We start from the raw sequence: 16846 nt of genomic DNA on the forward strand, positions 1-16846 counted from the left end.
TTTTTTTCTTTGTTTTGTTTAATTTTTTTAACAGAAATGATTTTGTGCCAATTCATTGACATTCTCTTGTATGCCTTTATGAGATGATTTGTTGTGATTAGAGGCAGAGCAAGCAAGCTTTCTATCCTCTAGTCTTCTAGTCTTATTTTTATCAGTCCAACACTATTTATTGAGACCCCACTGTTATGTCAGACTGTATCAGTTGCTGCCTCTGAAAGTTTTCCTGAGGTTAATTAAATTTGTGGGGGAGACTTCTCATTTGCTCCCTTACAAACTGAAGGAAATGAACAACCAATTCAGTGTGAGACATGTGGATGAATAAACTTTTGTATTACTCTGTTATGAAAAGCTGGCATCTCTAAAATAGTTTGGAAATTTAGTACCCATAAGTCTAAGGCTTTTTTGCTTTATGATGTTTATTAAAGAAAAACCTAAACCATCCCCTTAATTCTAAAAATTATTGAAAAGTCTTAAGTTGATAACAGGTACCACTAGCCTACTTTCAGATTATAGGATTATTGATCAGTGATGATTGGTTTGCAAAAAAACTTTAGCTGGGTTCTTCTTTGCCATGTAGAATTTTCTTTTCTCAAATTAACAATCCTTCCATCCTCATTCCTTGCACGCTTTTCTATTATAAGCATATGGGAATTCTTACATTTACTAATAAAACTTTCTCATTCACACATATCCTTTTTTAAGCAAGAGTTACCATCCACTATGTGTTTGGGTTTGATCTCAATTGAAATATCTCTTTAAGGAATGACAAGTATAGGTGGAAGTTTTCAAGCCTTCAAATTGTAAATTTCTAAAACAACAAAGAAATAATTTGGGAAGAAGTAGCATCCCCCCCCACCAGTCCACCAGAGATACATCCAAAAAGAATATGTCCCAATATTTGTGTGTGTATATGTGTGTATGAGAAAGAGAAACAGATAGACAGATGGGCCATATATACATGTACCTTCTGTGTGGTAACTCCTATGCTAGGTAGCTATTGCAAATACAGCAGAAGACTAGATACGGTCAGTGTCCCGAAAAATATTACCATTTAATGAGGAAGATAGGAAATAACTGATTAAAATATAGAAATATAAGGACTGTCACAGAGGTATACACAGAATATTACAGAAGTGCAGAAGAGAACTCAGTGGAGAAAGAAGAGATGCCAGGGTATGCTGTCTTGAAGAAGAGTTGAAGTTACCCTGGTAAAGGAAAGAGAGAAGACATTTTAGGCAGAGAAAAGAAAAAGACATGGGCTAAGACAAGGCAACAAAAATGTCTGTTACATTTGAAGAACTACATGTAAGCCACTGTGGCTAGATCAGAAGGAGTCCACTAGGGACATAGTGGGAGATGGAAAGGTATTTAGGAATCAGATTAAAAAAGGGCTTAATGTGTAATGCAAAAGAATTTAAACTTTATCCTATAACCCTTTTAGACAGCTGAAATGAAAGAGAATTGTTAAAATTACCAGCTTTCTACAGCAAATATTTTTTTCTGCTGGCCATTCAGTCCTAGAACAATTGTGATTAACAATAGAAATTACATTCTCAAATACACTTTGTGGGTTTTCTTCCCTTAAGTAAAGAACTTCTTTAACAAGTAGGAGGTTTACATTTCTTCAAAGTTCTTCATTTTGTGGAAATGTAATGATTGTTAGTTTGAGGCATTTAGATTCTCTATTTTCTTTATGAACTTGCTTTCATCATCTGGGTAAAAATGACTAGAAGCTAGAAGTCATCCTATAAAATAGAACTTTTATTATACTATACTTTTTTTTATGTTATATTAGTCACCATACAGTACATCATTAGTTTTTGATGTAGTGTTCCATGATTCATTGTTTGTGTATAACACCCAGTGCTCCATGCAATACGTGCCCTCCTTAATACCCATCACTGGGCTAACCCATCCCCCCACTCCCCTTATTATACTATACTTTTAAGAGTATTTTCAGTTTCTGGCAGTTCCTTCATAGGGTAGATTTTCTAATTTTCATTCTTCTGGATTTTCTTTGGTAGTACCAAGTAAAAGAACCTAATAAAAATGAAGGCTGTTAAACTGATTAATATTAGACATTTACAAATCTCTCTTCCTTACAAATAATTCTCTATAGTTGACTATTATAAAATTTCAAAATGTCAAATTTTGAAAGGAAAAGACTTAAGTAACTATTATGATTTGTCATTGGTGCTGTCCAAGTTTGGCATTCTTTAGTGCTGTCTCTATCTTGAGGAGTACTTTTGTGGGACTCAATGAAATAGTCCACTGGAAACTTCCAACTACTACTAACTTACTATTACGCAGGAAATGCATCTCTAATGGTTGCTTATGACTTTAGCCCCCAAATGCTGGACTTGTGAAAATTCTATATGTCAGATGCACTACTGTGCCACTAAACCACCCCCTTGGGCAACATCCCTTCCAGGATGAACCTGGTTTGATTCTGTCCACTGAGTATTTAGCTCAAATGAGAATAGCCCACCACATACTTGGGTCCTCAGCTTATTTTAGGATTGGTTCTATTTTAGCATCCTATTATGGTTATATTTTTAAATGAATTATATCTTTTATCATATATATCTTTTAATCCTTTTTTTAAATTTTAAGCTTAAATACTATCTTGTCTAATATTAATATTGCCACCTTTGCTTTCTTTTGATTTGCATGTTCATGGAATCTCAGTGTCTGTTTCTTTTATTTAGCTGACAGTTTGTTTTAAGTATATCTTTTGTTAACAGAATATTGTTGGGTTTTTTTTTTATTAATTTATTTTTTAGAGAGAGAGAGAGAGAGCACATGAGGAGGGGTAGGGACAGAAGGAGAGGAAAAGAGAGAATCCCAAGCAGACTCCACACTGAGCATGGAGCCTGATGTGGGGCTCAATCTCACAATCCTGAGATCATGACCCTGAGATCATGACCTGAGCCAAAACCAAGAGTCGGGTGCTCAACCAACCGAGCCACCCAGATGCCCCTATTCTGTTTTATTTTTAAACCCAGTTCAACACTTTCTATTTTTATTAAGAGAATTCTATCCACATTTAGTTCAAAGCTGATGTACTTGATTTTTATATCTATCATCTTTAGTATGTTTGTTTGTTATTTTAATTTTTCTCTCATTTGTATTTTATTAGTTTCATTAAGCATCTCTTCTTTCCTTTCTTTTTTCCGCCCTCCTATTTGGGAGTACAATTGTACCTTTCCCTTCCATTACGGATTAATTTCCTTTCCTGGTATTCATAATCAGGCATGATCAGATTTCCCTGTCAGTAGATGGGGGATAAACCTGGAAGGAGAGTAGGTCGGAGGATAATAGGAACCTAGGTGAGATGATGATTGGGTTCTGAAGTTGGGTAATAGCAGTAAATATGGAGATGATTGGATGTATTCAGTAGTTTGTTTGTTTTGAGGATTGAATGAGTTTAATGTACATACAGAACACTTGGAACAGTGTCTAGAGCTCTATAGATGTTCACATATGTTTATATAAGACAGTTTTTTAAAAGGTAATTCCAGGGGTACCTGGGTGGCTCAGTTGGTTGAGCATCAGACTCTTGATTTCAGCTCAGGTCATGATCTCAGGGTCCTGAGATCCAGTCCCACACTGGGTTCCATGCTGGGCATGGAGCCTGCTTAGGATTCTCTCTTCCTATCCCTCTGCCCCTCCCCCTGCTCGCACATGCTCTCACATGCTCTCAATAAATAAATAAATAAATGGTCATTCTTCTATTTAGAGGCGTCCAAATGCTTCTCATGACTCGCAGAAAAAAATCTCAAACCCTTCCCATGGCCAGCAAGACCCTTCAGGATATAACCCTCATCCATCTGCCCAAGCTCATCTCCCTTTCCCACACCCCTTCCCTCTCACTTCATCTTTCTGGCCTCAGATCCTTTGTATTTGCTGTTCCTTTTTCCTGGAGCCCTCTACCCCCAGTTCTATGGTGGCAGAGTCCTTATCTTTCAGGCTGCCTCTAATTTAAATTTCATTTGCTCACAATAGTTATTTAGTCATACGCTTAGGAGTTTCCTGGTACTTTAATACCTTAATACCCCTTTTTTGGGGTATGGAATAAGGGAGTAGGCAGTAATTAAAGTTTAAAATAGGAATGGTGCTCAATTTAATAAGGAAAAAAACTTTATTTTTTAAAAACGTTTTCAAAGTGTGGAAGGCAGGTATAGAGACTATGAAAACCTTATTTAACTTGTTACTTAGGATCAGAATGTTCATATTGTTCATATTCAATATCCATTTAGTATCTGTGAAGGGTTTGGTACTTTAGGTGCTAGGAGCAAGAAAAGAAATTATGATCCAGTCCTTTATTCTTTAGGAACTCAAAATACAATAATGTATTATAATTTTAAGATGTATTCTAAGTAGGAATACAAATACCTTTAAGAAGAATATTGCACAAATCTCTTAACTGTAATTTGAGTCCTTGGATTGCTATTTAGGGGTATCTTACTCATTTCTTCCTCTATTCCTTATATTTGCTGTAAACTGATAGTTATATCTGAAGGCTTGATAAGAGTTAGATTCTGTGTGTGTGTGCGTTTAGGCAAGACTACTTTATAGGTGATGCTGCTTACTTTGTTTTATATCACGTCATGAAGGATATGTCTGGTTGTCCCACTTTTAATGATGCTAAAATTAATTAGTGAGGTTTCATGTAATAGGTGATCTGAATAGGGAAGCACCAGATTTTTAGATTTAAAAAACTAAACTTCTGAAGGAAGAAGAGGATGCGTAGGAAATATGATTCAGGGCTTCTGTTCCCTTATCTGTAAAATGTATTGGCTGCATTAAAATTGAATACAAATTGCCTGTTGTAGACCAATGAAACAAATTTTGGGGCAAGTACTTCCTCTATTCCCCTTCCTCAACGATAGCAGGTTTGAGACCTCAGCTTTGCTTCATCTCTTTTTTATGACGAATCCCTGTTGTCTGAGTAATAAACTTAGGAAGTTAGGTGACTTGAAGTATAACATAGATTGAGAAACAGAAGATCTCAAAGGCCTCCCAACTGAATTTCTGTGATAAATTTTAAGTAATGATAATTAACTTTTAAACAGGGTTCAACTCCACCAGTAACTGTTTTCAAAGGTTCAAAGAAACCTTACTTAAAGGAATGCATTTTAATTATTAACCATGACACTGGAGAATGCCGACTAGAAAAACTCAGCAGCAACATCACTGTAAAAAAAACAAGGTATGTGGTTAATGAAATAAATTGCTTTATCAACAAATAAATTGCTAAGGAAATGTCAGTGAAAGAAATTATTGGATTAAGTCACATTATTATACAAGGATTATTTCTGTGTGGTACAAAAATGTTTTAATCTTTTTCCAAGTTTAAATTTGGTAGAGATCCTTAGCCAAAAGCTTTTACCACTTCTTCCTATGATATATAAAAGCTTTTTGTTTCTGAATGTTTTCTGTATGTGTAGGTATACCTTTTATTCTATTGTAGATGCTTTCATAGAATTGGACTGAAAAGAGCCAGTATACACTCTCCAAAACAATTTCATCTTCATTAGTGAAAATTTATTGAGCACCTAGAATATGTAAGACACTAGAAAAAGGAAAGTTTCTTACACAAATACTAAACCTCAGAATGTCTGCATTTTAATTGGATTAACAGATCATTCCATTTTAAAAGTCAGTAAGAGTATAGCTATCTCAAATTTTTGTTTGCAAATAGGTGGGGCATTATCATGTAATGTAAGGGACCTACATTAAAAGCCATAAAAATACCATAGACAAAAATTGTTCTAGGCCTGGGATGCCTGGGCGGCTCAGTCCTTAAGCGTCTGCCTTCAGCTCAGGTCATGATCCCAAGGTGCTGGGATCGAGCCCTACATCGGGCTCCCTGCTTGGCAGGAAGCCTGCTTCTCTCTCTCCCACTCCCCCTGCTTGTGTTCCTGCTCTCGCTGTCTCTCTCTCTGTCAAATAAATAAATAAAATCTTTAAAAAAAATTGTTCTAGGACTTAAAGGAAGGGAGAAGTTATTATTGATTGGAGCATTTTGGGAGTCCTTATTGATGCCTTGAAAGGTTAAGAATTCAAAGGGATACATGCACCCTGATGTTTATAGCAGCATTATCAACAAACAGCCAAAATATGGAAACAGCCCAAACGTTCACCAACTGATGAATGGATAAAGAAGACATGGTATATGTATATCTATAATGGAACATTACCCAGCCATAAAAAAGAATGAAATCTTGCCATTTGGAACAACATGGATGGAGCTAGAGAATGTTATGCTAAGTGAAATAAGTCAGTCAGAGAGAGACAAATAACATGTGATTTCACTCATATGTGGAATTTAAGAAACAAAACAATCATAGGGGGAAAAAAAGAGAGATGCAAACCAAGAAGCATACTCCTAACTATAGAGAACAAACTGATGGTTACCAGACAGGAGGTGGTTGGAGGGGTGGGTTAAATGGGTGGTGGGGATTAAGGAGGGCACTTGTGATGGGCACTGGGTGTTGTATATAAGTGGTAAATCACTAAATTCTACACCTGAAGCTAATATTACACTGTATGTTAACTAACTAGAATTTAAATACAAACCTTTTTAAAAAAGAAAAAAGATTTGGGGCTTTTTCCCCCAAACATACTTTATGATAAGAATTACCATGGGTGGTTGTTAAATATGAGTTCCCAAATCCAGCTTCAGATCAGAGAAGGCCCCTGGGAAGCTCTATTTTTATCATCCCCTCCCTGCCCCAGTAGTTTTTATTAGTAGGAAAGTTTGGAAAATAATTGATCAGAGAGAACATGAAGTTGTGGGCAAAGTTTGAAGGCAGGAATTTATCTGACTTATTTGGAGCCAGTGAGTAAGAGCTGTTTGAATAGAGCAGAGATTTGTTTCTGTGCCCACGAATAAGTAGATTGACGTGCTTATATTTTTTTTAAACATTAATCCACCAAACAAGTTGAGTAAAATGAAACAATGTGGGAAACAGAAAAATGCATAAACTATGATTTTTGAAGTGGTAATGAAAAGAACAGTGAGGTTCTAAACACTCTGTGAAGGTAGAAACTGACAGGATTTGGTGACTGGAAATGGAAGATACAAAAGTCAAGCATAACTGTATGATATACTCTTAAAAGTATTTGAAAGAAAGTATATGAATCTCCTTTAGTAACATGTCTTAAAGTTAGGAATGAAAAATGTGAAAGTGATTTGATTTTAACAGAAATGAATTTAGGGGATATGTTGTATTTGTTATACACTTTTGTATAATTTCCATTTATTTTAGTAATTTGTGTATGTCTCATCTCTTCAGTTTTGAGCAGTAGTCTTGTTTTTATCCATATTTGTATCCCCCATTGGATCTGTGTGTATGTCATGCATATAAGTAGGGCTCAATAAGTACTTGTTAAATAAATATTTGTTAAATAATGAACTAAGTTAATGTTTTAATTTTTGAATATCATTTTAAGGATCCCTAAGGAAAAGAATAAGGTGTCCATTTTAGTAACTTTGTAAGTTGCAGTTGTTAAATTTCTATCATCCCTGTTTCAACCTTTGATATTCTTAATTGCAGAGTTGAAGGAAGTAGTAAAATTCAGTATCGCTTAGAGCAACAGCAGCAACACCTGCGGACTTCAGCTAGGACTCCCAATCTTGTGAAACATTCTCCATCTGAAGACAAAATGTCCCCAGCATCTCCAATGGATGATATTGAAAGAGGTAAAATCGAAGTGTGCATAATGCCCCTTGTAAGAAATTATTAAGAAATGTTAGGTGAAATTCTTCGTTTTAATTAACAAAGGGACTAGCTTTGAACTGTCATTGAGAGCATAATATTTTTTTGTAATTGTGGGTTTTTCCGGGGGAAGAGTGTGGTTTATGATTTAGGGTATTTTGTCAGTAAGACTATCTATAGAACAGAATTTATATCTTTTATTTATTATTCAGGGGGGAAAAGTGGCTATTTGGATGTTTGTGGTGGAGTTTTCTTTTTTTTTTTTTTTTAAAGATTTTTATTTATTTATTTGACACAGAGAGACACAGCGAGAGAGGGAACACAAGCAGGGGGAGAGGGAGAGGGAGAAGCAGACTCCCTGCTGAGCAGGGAGCCCGATGCGGGGCTCGATCCCAGGACCCTGGGATCATGACCTGAACCGAAGGCAGACGCTTAACGACTGAGCCACCCAGGCGCCCCAAGTTTTCTTCTTTTTGACAGCTGTGATGATTGTTTGATTTTTGACAGTTGTGATGATTTAAGTTGAATTCCTCACAGCACCTGTCGAAGTTCTTTGTGTATAGCCAGATTGTAGATATCTAAGATGTCACTAAGCCAATAGTGAAGTGAGGAGATGTAATAAGATGTAGTAAGTTCTTCTGAATTGCTGCTCACTTCCCAGCAAGAAGGTGTTTCTAGGGAGGTATAGTCCTTTTGAAAGTAAGGAAACTTAAATCTCCATTTTTTTTTTTTTTTAGCTTCAGGTTGGTAGGAGTAAAACTCTGGTCACCTCATCACAAAGTATATTTGCTTCTGCACTCTTCCTTCATAATTTGCATGTAGCTCTCCAATTCCACTTGCTCCCTTCTAGGCCTACTATAGTATTACTTCCCCATCATATTAGTGAGCAAAGAATATGTAATCTTAAAACCTTTGTTGCTACTAGGGATCTTGAATTTTATTTTATTTTATTTTATTTTTGTTTTATTTTATTTTATTATATCTACTTCCAAAATGGATTTGAATTATGATTGTACATGTATATAACAAAATACTGTAACAGAAAATCAAGATATTGAAAGGGAAGAGGATTTGCTAATTATTTAAAATTACTTAAATATTTACTAATTATTAAAACATTAAATTTAGATCTGAGCTTCCTAGCCACTAAGGCAAAAATGAAGACCTAAGTAGCATATTTTGTATTATCCAAGGGACAGGTTCCAAAGAATCAGACTCTTCCCTGCTATTAAATTTAAAAGGAATTAATCATATGGAACCTGTTCTAGGGAGTATTAAACTGTGTATGTATAGTATCTTCAACAATAATTTTACAGTACAAGAAGAAATCCCTCCTTGTTTTTTAGCAGAGACCTTAATAAAAGCATTGTATTGTACAGGATAAGTTACCATGATCCAAACATAAGATCCAATTTTATGTAAGAATTTACCTTGAGATGTTTGTATCTGCATGCTAAGCCAGGGTGACTACCTGCTAAAATAAAAAGATTAAAAATTTTTTGTTCAACTACTTGATATTTGTATTCATATTCTAGAAAAATATTGACCTGAAAGTCAGTAGACTTGGCTCTGCCCCTGAAAAGCTGGTAATTTTTGTCCATTTTGGATCTAGGTTCCCTCATTTGTAAAATTATGAAATTGATCTAGATGGTAGCTGAAGACCTCACATAGCCATAAATTTTTTGTGTCTTAAAAACTTTTTGGAAATACTAAACCAAAGAGGACATCAACATTATTGCTCTTTTTACCTACTGGAAGAAGTAACTGTTTCATAAAATGCACAGACATCAATGCAAGGCTACAAGAAACATGAAAAGTCAAGGAAACATGACACCATCAAAGGAATACAATAATTTTTCAATAATGGACCCCAAAGAAACAGAAATCTACCAATTGCTAGACAAAAAATTCAAAATAATTGTTTTAAGGAAACTCAGAGAGCCACAAGAGGACACAGACAACTCAATAAAATCAGGAAAACAATACATGAAACTAGAATTTCAACAGAGAGAAATAATAAAAAAAGAACCAAACAAATTCTGGAGCTGAATACTATGAATACCAAAGAATACCATGAATGAAATTTAGAAATGTAGTAGAGAGCACCAACAGCTGACTTTATCAAGCAAAAGAAAGAATCTGTGAACTCAAAGATAGGTCCTTTTTTGTTAGGAAAAAGAAAATTTTTTTTGCATTTAGGAAGTCTTCACTAAAGGAAATTTAAAAAAATTTTTTTTATTATGTTATGTTAGTCACCATACAGTACTTCATTAGTTTTTGATGTAGTGTTCCATGATTCATTGTTTGCGTGTAACACCCAGTGCTCATAGGTCATTTGAAATTAACTAGTCAGTGGAAAAAAAAGAGGAATGAAAAGTAATGAAGAGAGCCAATGTGAATTAGAGGATATCATCAAGCAAAACAGTGTATGAACTATAGGAATCCAAGAAGGAGAAGAGAGAGAGAAAGCTTATTTAAAGAAATAATGGCTGAAAACTTCCCAAACTGGAACTACATCCAGACATATGAAACTCAAAAGACTCCAAGCAATATCAACCCGAAGAAAGTCACAAGAATAAAAGGCACAGCATAGGGAATATAGACAATGGTATTATAATACCATTGCATGGTGGCAAATGGCAGCTATACTTATGGTAAACATAGCATAGCTTATAGAGTTGTTTAATAACTATGTTGTATACCTGAAACTAACATCATGTGTCAACTATACTTCATTAAACAATTTTTGTTAAGTCTTCACCAAGACTAATTATAATAAAACTGCCAAAAATTAAGGACAAAGAAAGAATTTTGAAAACAGCAAAAGAAACTCCTCACATATAAGGGAACCCCCATGTGGCTATCAGTGGATTTCTCAGCAGAAACCTTGCAGGCCAAGAGAGTGGGATAATATTGTCAAAATGCTAAAATCAACAACAACAAAAAACTGCCAACCAAGAATACTTTAACTGGCAAAGCTGTCCTTCAGAAATGAAGGAGATACAAAGACTTTCCCAGATTAACCAAAGCTGAGGGAGTTCACTGACACCAGATGTGCCTTACAAGTAATGTTAAAGGGAGTTCTTCAAGCTGAAATGAATGGATGCTAATTAATAACATAAAAACAAATGAAAATATAAAACTCACTGGGAAACTTAAGTACGTAATCAAATTTAGAATAATAATGTAAGAGTAGTATAAATTACTTAACTCTAGTATAAAATGTAAAAGACAAGAGTATTAAAAATAACAATAGCAATAATAATTTGTTAATGGATACACAATTTTAAAAGATGTAAATTGTGACATCAAAAACACTGTAGGAAGGGGAATAAAAGGATGAAATTTTTCTATTTGGTAGAAGTTATTGTTAGCTTAAAATAGACTGTTAGAACTCTAAGAGATTTTAAATAGCCTCATTGTAACCACAAAGCAAAAACCTCTAATAGACCCCCAAAAGAAAGAGGAAAGAAGTCAAAGCATACCACTATGAAAATTGATTACATCACAAAGGAAGACAGCAAAAGGTACAATCTACAAAACAACCAGAAACAATTAACAAGGTAGCAATAGTAAGTCTTTACCTATCAATGATTACTTTAAATGGAAAGGAATTAAATTCTCCAATCAAAAGACATAGTGTGGCTGAATGGATAAAACAAGATCAACTAGGTGCTGCCTACAAGAGACTCATTTTGGCTCTAAGGACACGTGTAGGCTGAAAGTGGAGGGATAGAAAAAGATATTCCATTCAAATGAAAACCAAAAGAGAGCAGAAGTAGCTATACTTATTATATCAGACAAAACAGACTAAGTCAAAAACTGTCACAAGAGACAAAGAAGGTCATTAGATAATGATAAAGGGATCATTTCACCAGGCAGATTTAACAGTTGTAAATGTATATACATCCAATATTGGAGCACCCTAATATATTACATATTTAAAGATCTGGGGAGAAATAGAGATAGCAATGCAAAAATAGAGGACTTCAGTACCCCACTTTCAACAATAGATAAATCATCAAGACAGAAAATCAATAAGAAAATATTGGATTTGAACTAGACTTTAGGCCAAATAGACCTAACAGATTTGTATAAAACATGCTATCCAATAGCAGCAGAATACGTGTTCCTCTCAAGCATAAGCTGAACATTCTCCATGACACATCATACGTTAGGTCACAAAGCAAGTCTTAACAAGTTTAAGGAGATTGAAATCATATTAAGTATCTTTTCCAACCACAGTGGTGTGAAACTACTATCAACAATGGGAGGAAAATGGGGAAATCCACAAATTTGTGGATTTCATGCACCTGAACAACCAATGGGTCAAAGAAGAAATCAGAAAGGAAATTTTAAAAATCTTGAAATAAATGAAAAGGAAGGGCAATATACCAAAATAATAGGATGCAGCAAAAGCTGATCAAGAAGGAAGTTCATAGGAATAAATGCCTACATTAAGAAAAAAGAAATCTCAAATAACCTAACTTCGTAACTTCAAGGAACTAGAAAAAGAGGAACATGCTAAGCCCAAAGTCAGCAGAAGGAAGGAAATAATAAAGATTATTCAGAATAGAAATAAGAGAAATAGACCAGAAAAACAATAGAAAAGATGAATGAAACTGAGTTGGTTTTTTAAAAAGATTAAGTAGACCAAATTTTAACTAGACTAATGAAGAAAAAAGAGAGAAATGAAAGAATCATTATAACTGATACTACAGAAATACCATCATAAGAGACTGAAAAATTATATGCCAACAAATTGTATAACCTAAAAGAAATGCATAAATTCCTAGAAAGAGACAATCTACCAAGACTGAATCATCTGAATCATGAGGAAAGAGAAAATCTGAACAGGCCAATAATAAGTAAGGAGATTGAATCAGTAATCAAAAATCTTCTAGCAAAGAAAAGCCCAGGACCATATAGATAGCTTCACTGGTGAATTCTCCCAAATGTTTAAAGAAGAATTAATGCCAGTTCTTCTCAAACTATTCCAACAAATTGAAGAGGAGGGAACACTTTCAAATTAATTTTACAAAGCCAGTATTATTCTGATATAAAAGCCAGAGAAGGACACAAAAAATTACCAATATCCCAGATGAACATAGATGCAAAAGTCCTCAACAAAATATAGCAAACTAAATTCAGCAGTACATTAAACAGATTATATACCATCATCAAATGGGATTTATGCTGGGAATGCAAGGATATTTCAACATATGCAAACCAATAGATGTGATATATCATGTTAGCAGAATGAAGGATGAAAATCATATGATGCAGATAAAGCATTTGACAGAATTCAACACTTTCACATTAAAAACTCTCAATGAATTAGATATAGGAGAAATATAGATCTACATAATAAACGCCATATATGATAAGCCCACAGCTATCATACTCAACAGTGAAAAGCTGAAAGTTTTTTTCTAAGATTAGGAATAAGACAAGACATTCTCTTTACTTCTATTCTGCATAGTACTAAAAGTCTAGCCGGAGCAATTAGGCAAGAAAAAGAAAGAAATGGATCTAAATTGGAAAGAGGAAATAAATTTGTTTCTACAGATGACATGAGCTTATGCCTAAAAAACCCTAAAGACTCCACCAAAAAACTGTTAGAACTAATGAATGAATTCAGTAAAGTTGCAGGATACAAAATCAATATACAAAAACCAGTTGCATTTCTATATACTAACAATCGAAAAGAGAAATAAGTGAAATAAGCTACACAGAGAAAGATAAATATTGTATGATCTCACTTATATGTGGAAGCAATCTAAAAAAGATAAACTCCTAGAAACCGTGTAGGAGGGTGGTTTATAACTTTGAGTTATAAGATGAATAAGTTCTGGGGATCTAATATACACTATGGTATCTAAATTTTTTAAAGTTTTTATTTAAATTTCAGTTACAGTGGAATATTAGTTTCAGATGTACAATTTAGTGATTCAACACTCACAACACCTGGTAGTCATCACAACATGTGCATTCCTTAATCCCCATCATCTGTTTACCTCATCCCACCTCCCATCTCCCATCCAGCAACCCTTAGTTTGTTCTGTACAGTTAAGAGTATGTTTCTTGGTTTGCCTCTCTTTTTTTCCCATGTTAATTTGTTTTGTTTCTTAAATTCCACATGAGTGAAATCATATGGTATTTGTCTTTCTCTGACTGACTTATTTCACTTAGCATAATTCTCTGTAGTTCCATCCATGTTGCAAATGACAATATTTCATTCTTCTTTATGGCTGAGTAATAGTCCATATTCCATAAATATATATATTTATCACATCTTCTTTATCCATTCATCAGTCCATGGACATTTGGGCTATTTCCATAACATGTGTCTGTTAGCCATCTGTATATCTTCTTTGGAAAAATGTCTATTCATGTCTTCTGCCCATTATTTAATAGGATTATTTATTTTTGGGGGGTGTCAAGTTTGATGAGTTCTTTATATATTTTGGATACTAACCCTTTATCAGATATGTCATTTGCAAATATCTTCTCCCATTCTGAAGGTTGCCTTTTAGTTTTGTTGCTTTCTTCACTGTGCAGAAGCTTTTTATTTTGATAAAGTCCTAATTTTTGCTTTTGTTTCCCTTGCCTCAGGAGACATATCTAGTAAGAAGTTGCTATGGCCTATGTCAAAGAAGTTACTGCCTGTGTTCTCCTCTCAGATTTTAATGCTTTCATGTCTCACATTTAGGTCTTTAATCCATTTAATATTTATTTTTGTGTATGGTGTAAGAAAGTGGTCCAGTTTCATTCTTTGCAGGTTGCTGTCCAGTTTCCCCAACACTATTTGTTGAAGAGACTGTCTTTTTCTCACTGGATATTCTTTCCTGTCTTGTCAAAGTTGTGGGTTCATTTCTGGGTTTTCTATTCTGTTCTATTGATCTACGTGTCTATTTTTGTGCCAGTAGTATGGTATCTAAATTTTCTAAGAGAGCAGATCTTATGTGTTCCCATCACACACACACACACACACACACACAAGGGATAAATATGTTAATTAACTTGATTACGATAATCGTTTCACAATGTATTTCAAAGCATTAAGTTGTATATTTTGGGTTTTTTTTTCCTCTTGCCAAAAAAAAGTGCTTTAATAATTATAAACTGTCTGAAATTTTCTCACAGAAGTCAGTTGATTTGAGTGTTTCTCTTCAGTCAAAGCTAGGACACCAGAGCGAGAGCCCCTAGGAACAGCCAGTCCCCTGCGGGGTCCCAGGTAGGGCCTGTTAGGAGAGTAGGTTTCAGAAGCTGGGGCTGGAGGCTACTCAGGAGATGAACCTCAGGCTCAGCTTGTGCCCTTCGCAGACCTGCAGGCGATCCGGTCTTCATCCAGTAGATGTCGTGCTATTCCAGAGCATGTAGTTCTTGCCTGAAGTGCTGCTTGTGCAGGCTGTGGTTGGCCAGCAGGAGCAAGGCCAGGCTGCCATAGCCACTGTCCATCATGTCGCATTCCCCCATCTAGGGCACTCACAGTGTGGTGCCAGGCTGGTCCAGACCCTGGCAGAGTTCCTGGACTCCAGAATCCCCCAGCTTGTTGTTGCTCATCTGCAGTATCCACGAGATACTGTTTTGGGGCAAGGTTGTGCCGAAGTGGTGGCAGCAGATAGCCGTAAGCTGCAGGACTTTACCCATGGGTACTGCAGCTGGCAGCCAGTTTCCTGCAGGCTCTCACATGCAGCCAGGCACCCTTGTCCCCCAGCACATTGCCCACTAGGCTCCACTCTTCAGGTTCTCCTTGGCCCTAAGGATGTGGCACAGATCTCTGCAGCCCCTGGTGGTGATGTCACAGTCCCAGAGCCACAGAGCCCTGAGTCAGGAGCTGGGGTGTAACATTCTGGGGCACAGCGCGGCAATACCCATGTAACCCAGCTTGTCATCCAGGTCCAGTGCCTGCAGTGAGGCCTTGGAGGTCACAATACCACACAGGTCCTTACCATTGGCCGACGCGAGGCCACAGTTTTCCAGCTGGAGCGTCTTCAGCTGCCAGGCAGAGTCCACCAGGCCCTGGTACAGCACTCAGACGCCAGCCTTGCAGATGTCATCGTTGCTCACCATGAGCTCCTTGGAGTGCTGCTTGGCCTTTGAACACCACAGCTAGGGGCTCACGACTGGCAGCTATCAGTTTGTAGTACTCTAGCTGAAGTGTCTCAAGGTGGCAGTGGGAGTCCAGCAGATCTTTGCAGAACAGCTGCAGGCCTGCATCTGCCAACAAACTGTCACTGAAGGATAGGCACCAAGTGCAGCACACAGGGCAGGCCCCCACAGCCAGCCTCCATCAGGCAGCAGTTCTGGAGGCTGAGCTTCTCTATCTTGCAGGTGGGGCTCTACAGGCCCTGGAGCACCAGGTGCATACCAGCATCACCCGGCTCTTTGGTGCAAAGGCTAAGCTCAATCAGGGAGGGGTTGGCCCAGAGAGCACAGCTGACATCCTTGCAGCACAGCTCTGTGAGGCCCCTGTCATCCAGCCTGACCACCTCGAACTGCTGGATCAGAGGTGGGAGCTCTCTCCACCCAGCATCACCTAACTGCTCACACTGAATGTCCAGATTCTTGGTTCAAGGGGAAGTGTTTTCTCAGGCCAAGCTGCTTCTTACACTGGGACTGGGAGCCTGTTGTACACTTTAAATATATACATCTAGAGGGAAGGGGGGGATGGGTTAGCCTGTGATGGGTATTAAAGAGGGCACGTACTGAATGGAGCACTGGGTGTTATACGCCAACAATGAATCATGGAACACTACATCAAAAAGTAATGATGTACTGTATGGTGATTAACATAATAAAATTTAAAAATGTAAAATAAATATATACAGTTTTGTCAATTATAGGTCAGAAAAGCTGGGGAAAAAAAAAGAAAGTCATCTGTATGTACTGTGTTGCCTTATATGTATTGGGAGAGTAAGAGGAATTGGAGAATGGTTTCTGCCAAAATAGATTTTAATTTTTACAGTTTTAATTTTTCACATTCTTTATTTTATTTGAATTACATACATATTTAAGTATAATGGTATAATAAATGTAGCATTTAGATTAGGCATTGCCTATGTTTTTTAATGGTAGAGGAGCTTTTTAAATAAAATGCTTAAAATGCTCTAAATACA

At 36.2% G+C, this 16846-nt stretch overlaps 1 protein-coding gene and 1 pseudogene across 1 annotated transcript in view; one reads left to right on the top strand and one right to left on the bottom strand.

Moving 5' to 3' along the window:
* The window catches only part of EAF2 (ELL associated factor 2), a 47102-nt gene that overhangs the window by 16073 nt on the left and 14183 nt on the right, over positions 1-16846 (top strand). Inside the window, exons 3-4 of the mRNA XM_021692667.1 lie at positions 5076-5212; positions 7563-7708. Of these exons, the coding sequence (XP_021548342.1) occupies positions 5076-5212; positions 7563-7708 (283 nt within the window). The remainder of the gene's footprint in view (positions 1-5075; positions 5213-7562; positions 7709-16846) is intronic.
* On the bottom strand, positions 15090-16783 carry LOC110582601 (annotated as a pseudogene).

Source organism: Neomonachus schauinslandi, chromosome 1 (genome assembly GCF_002201575.2).
Source record: "Neomonachus schauinslandi chromosome 1, ASM220157v2, whole genome shotgun sequence".
NCBI lineage: Eukaryota > Metazoa > Chordata > Mammalia > Carnivora > Phocidae > Neomonachus > Neomonachus schauinslandi.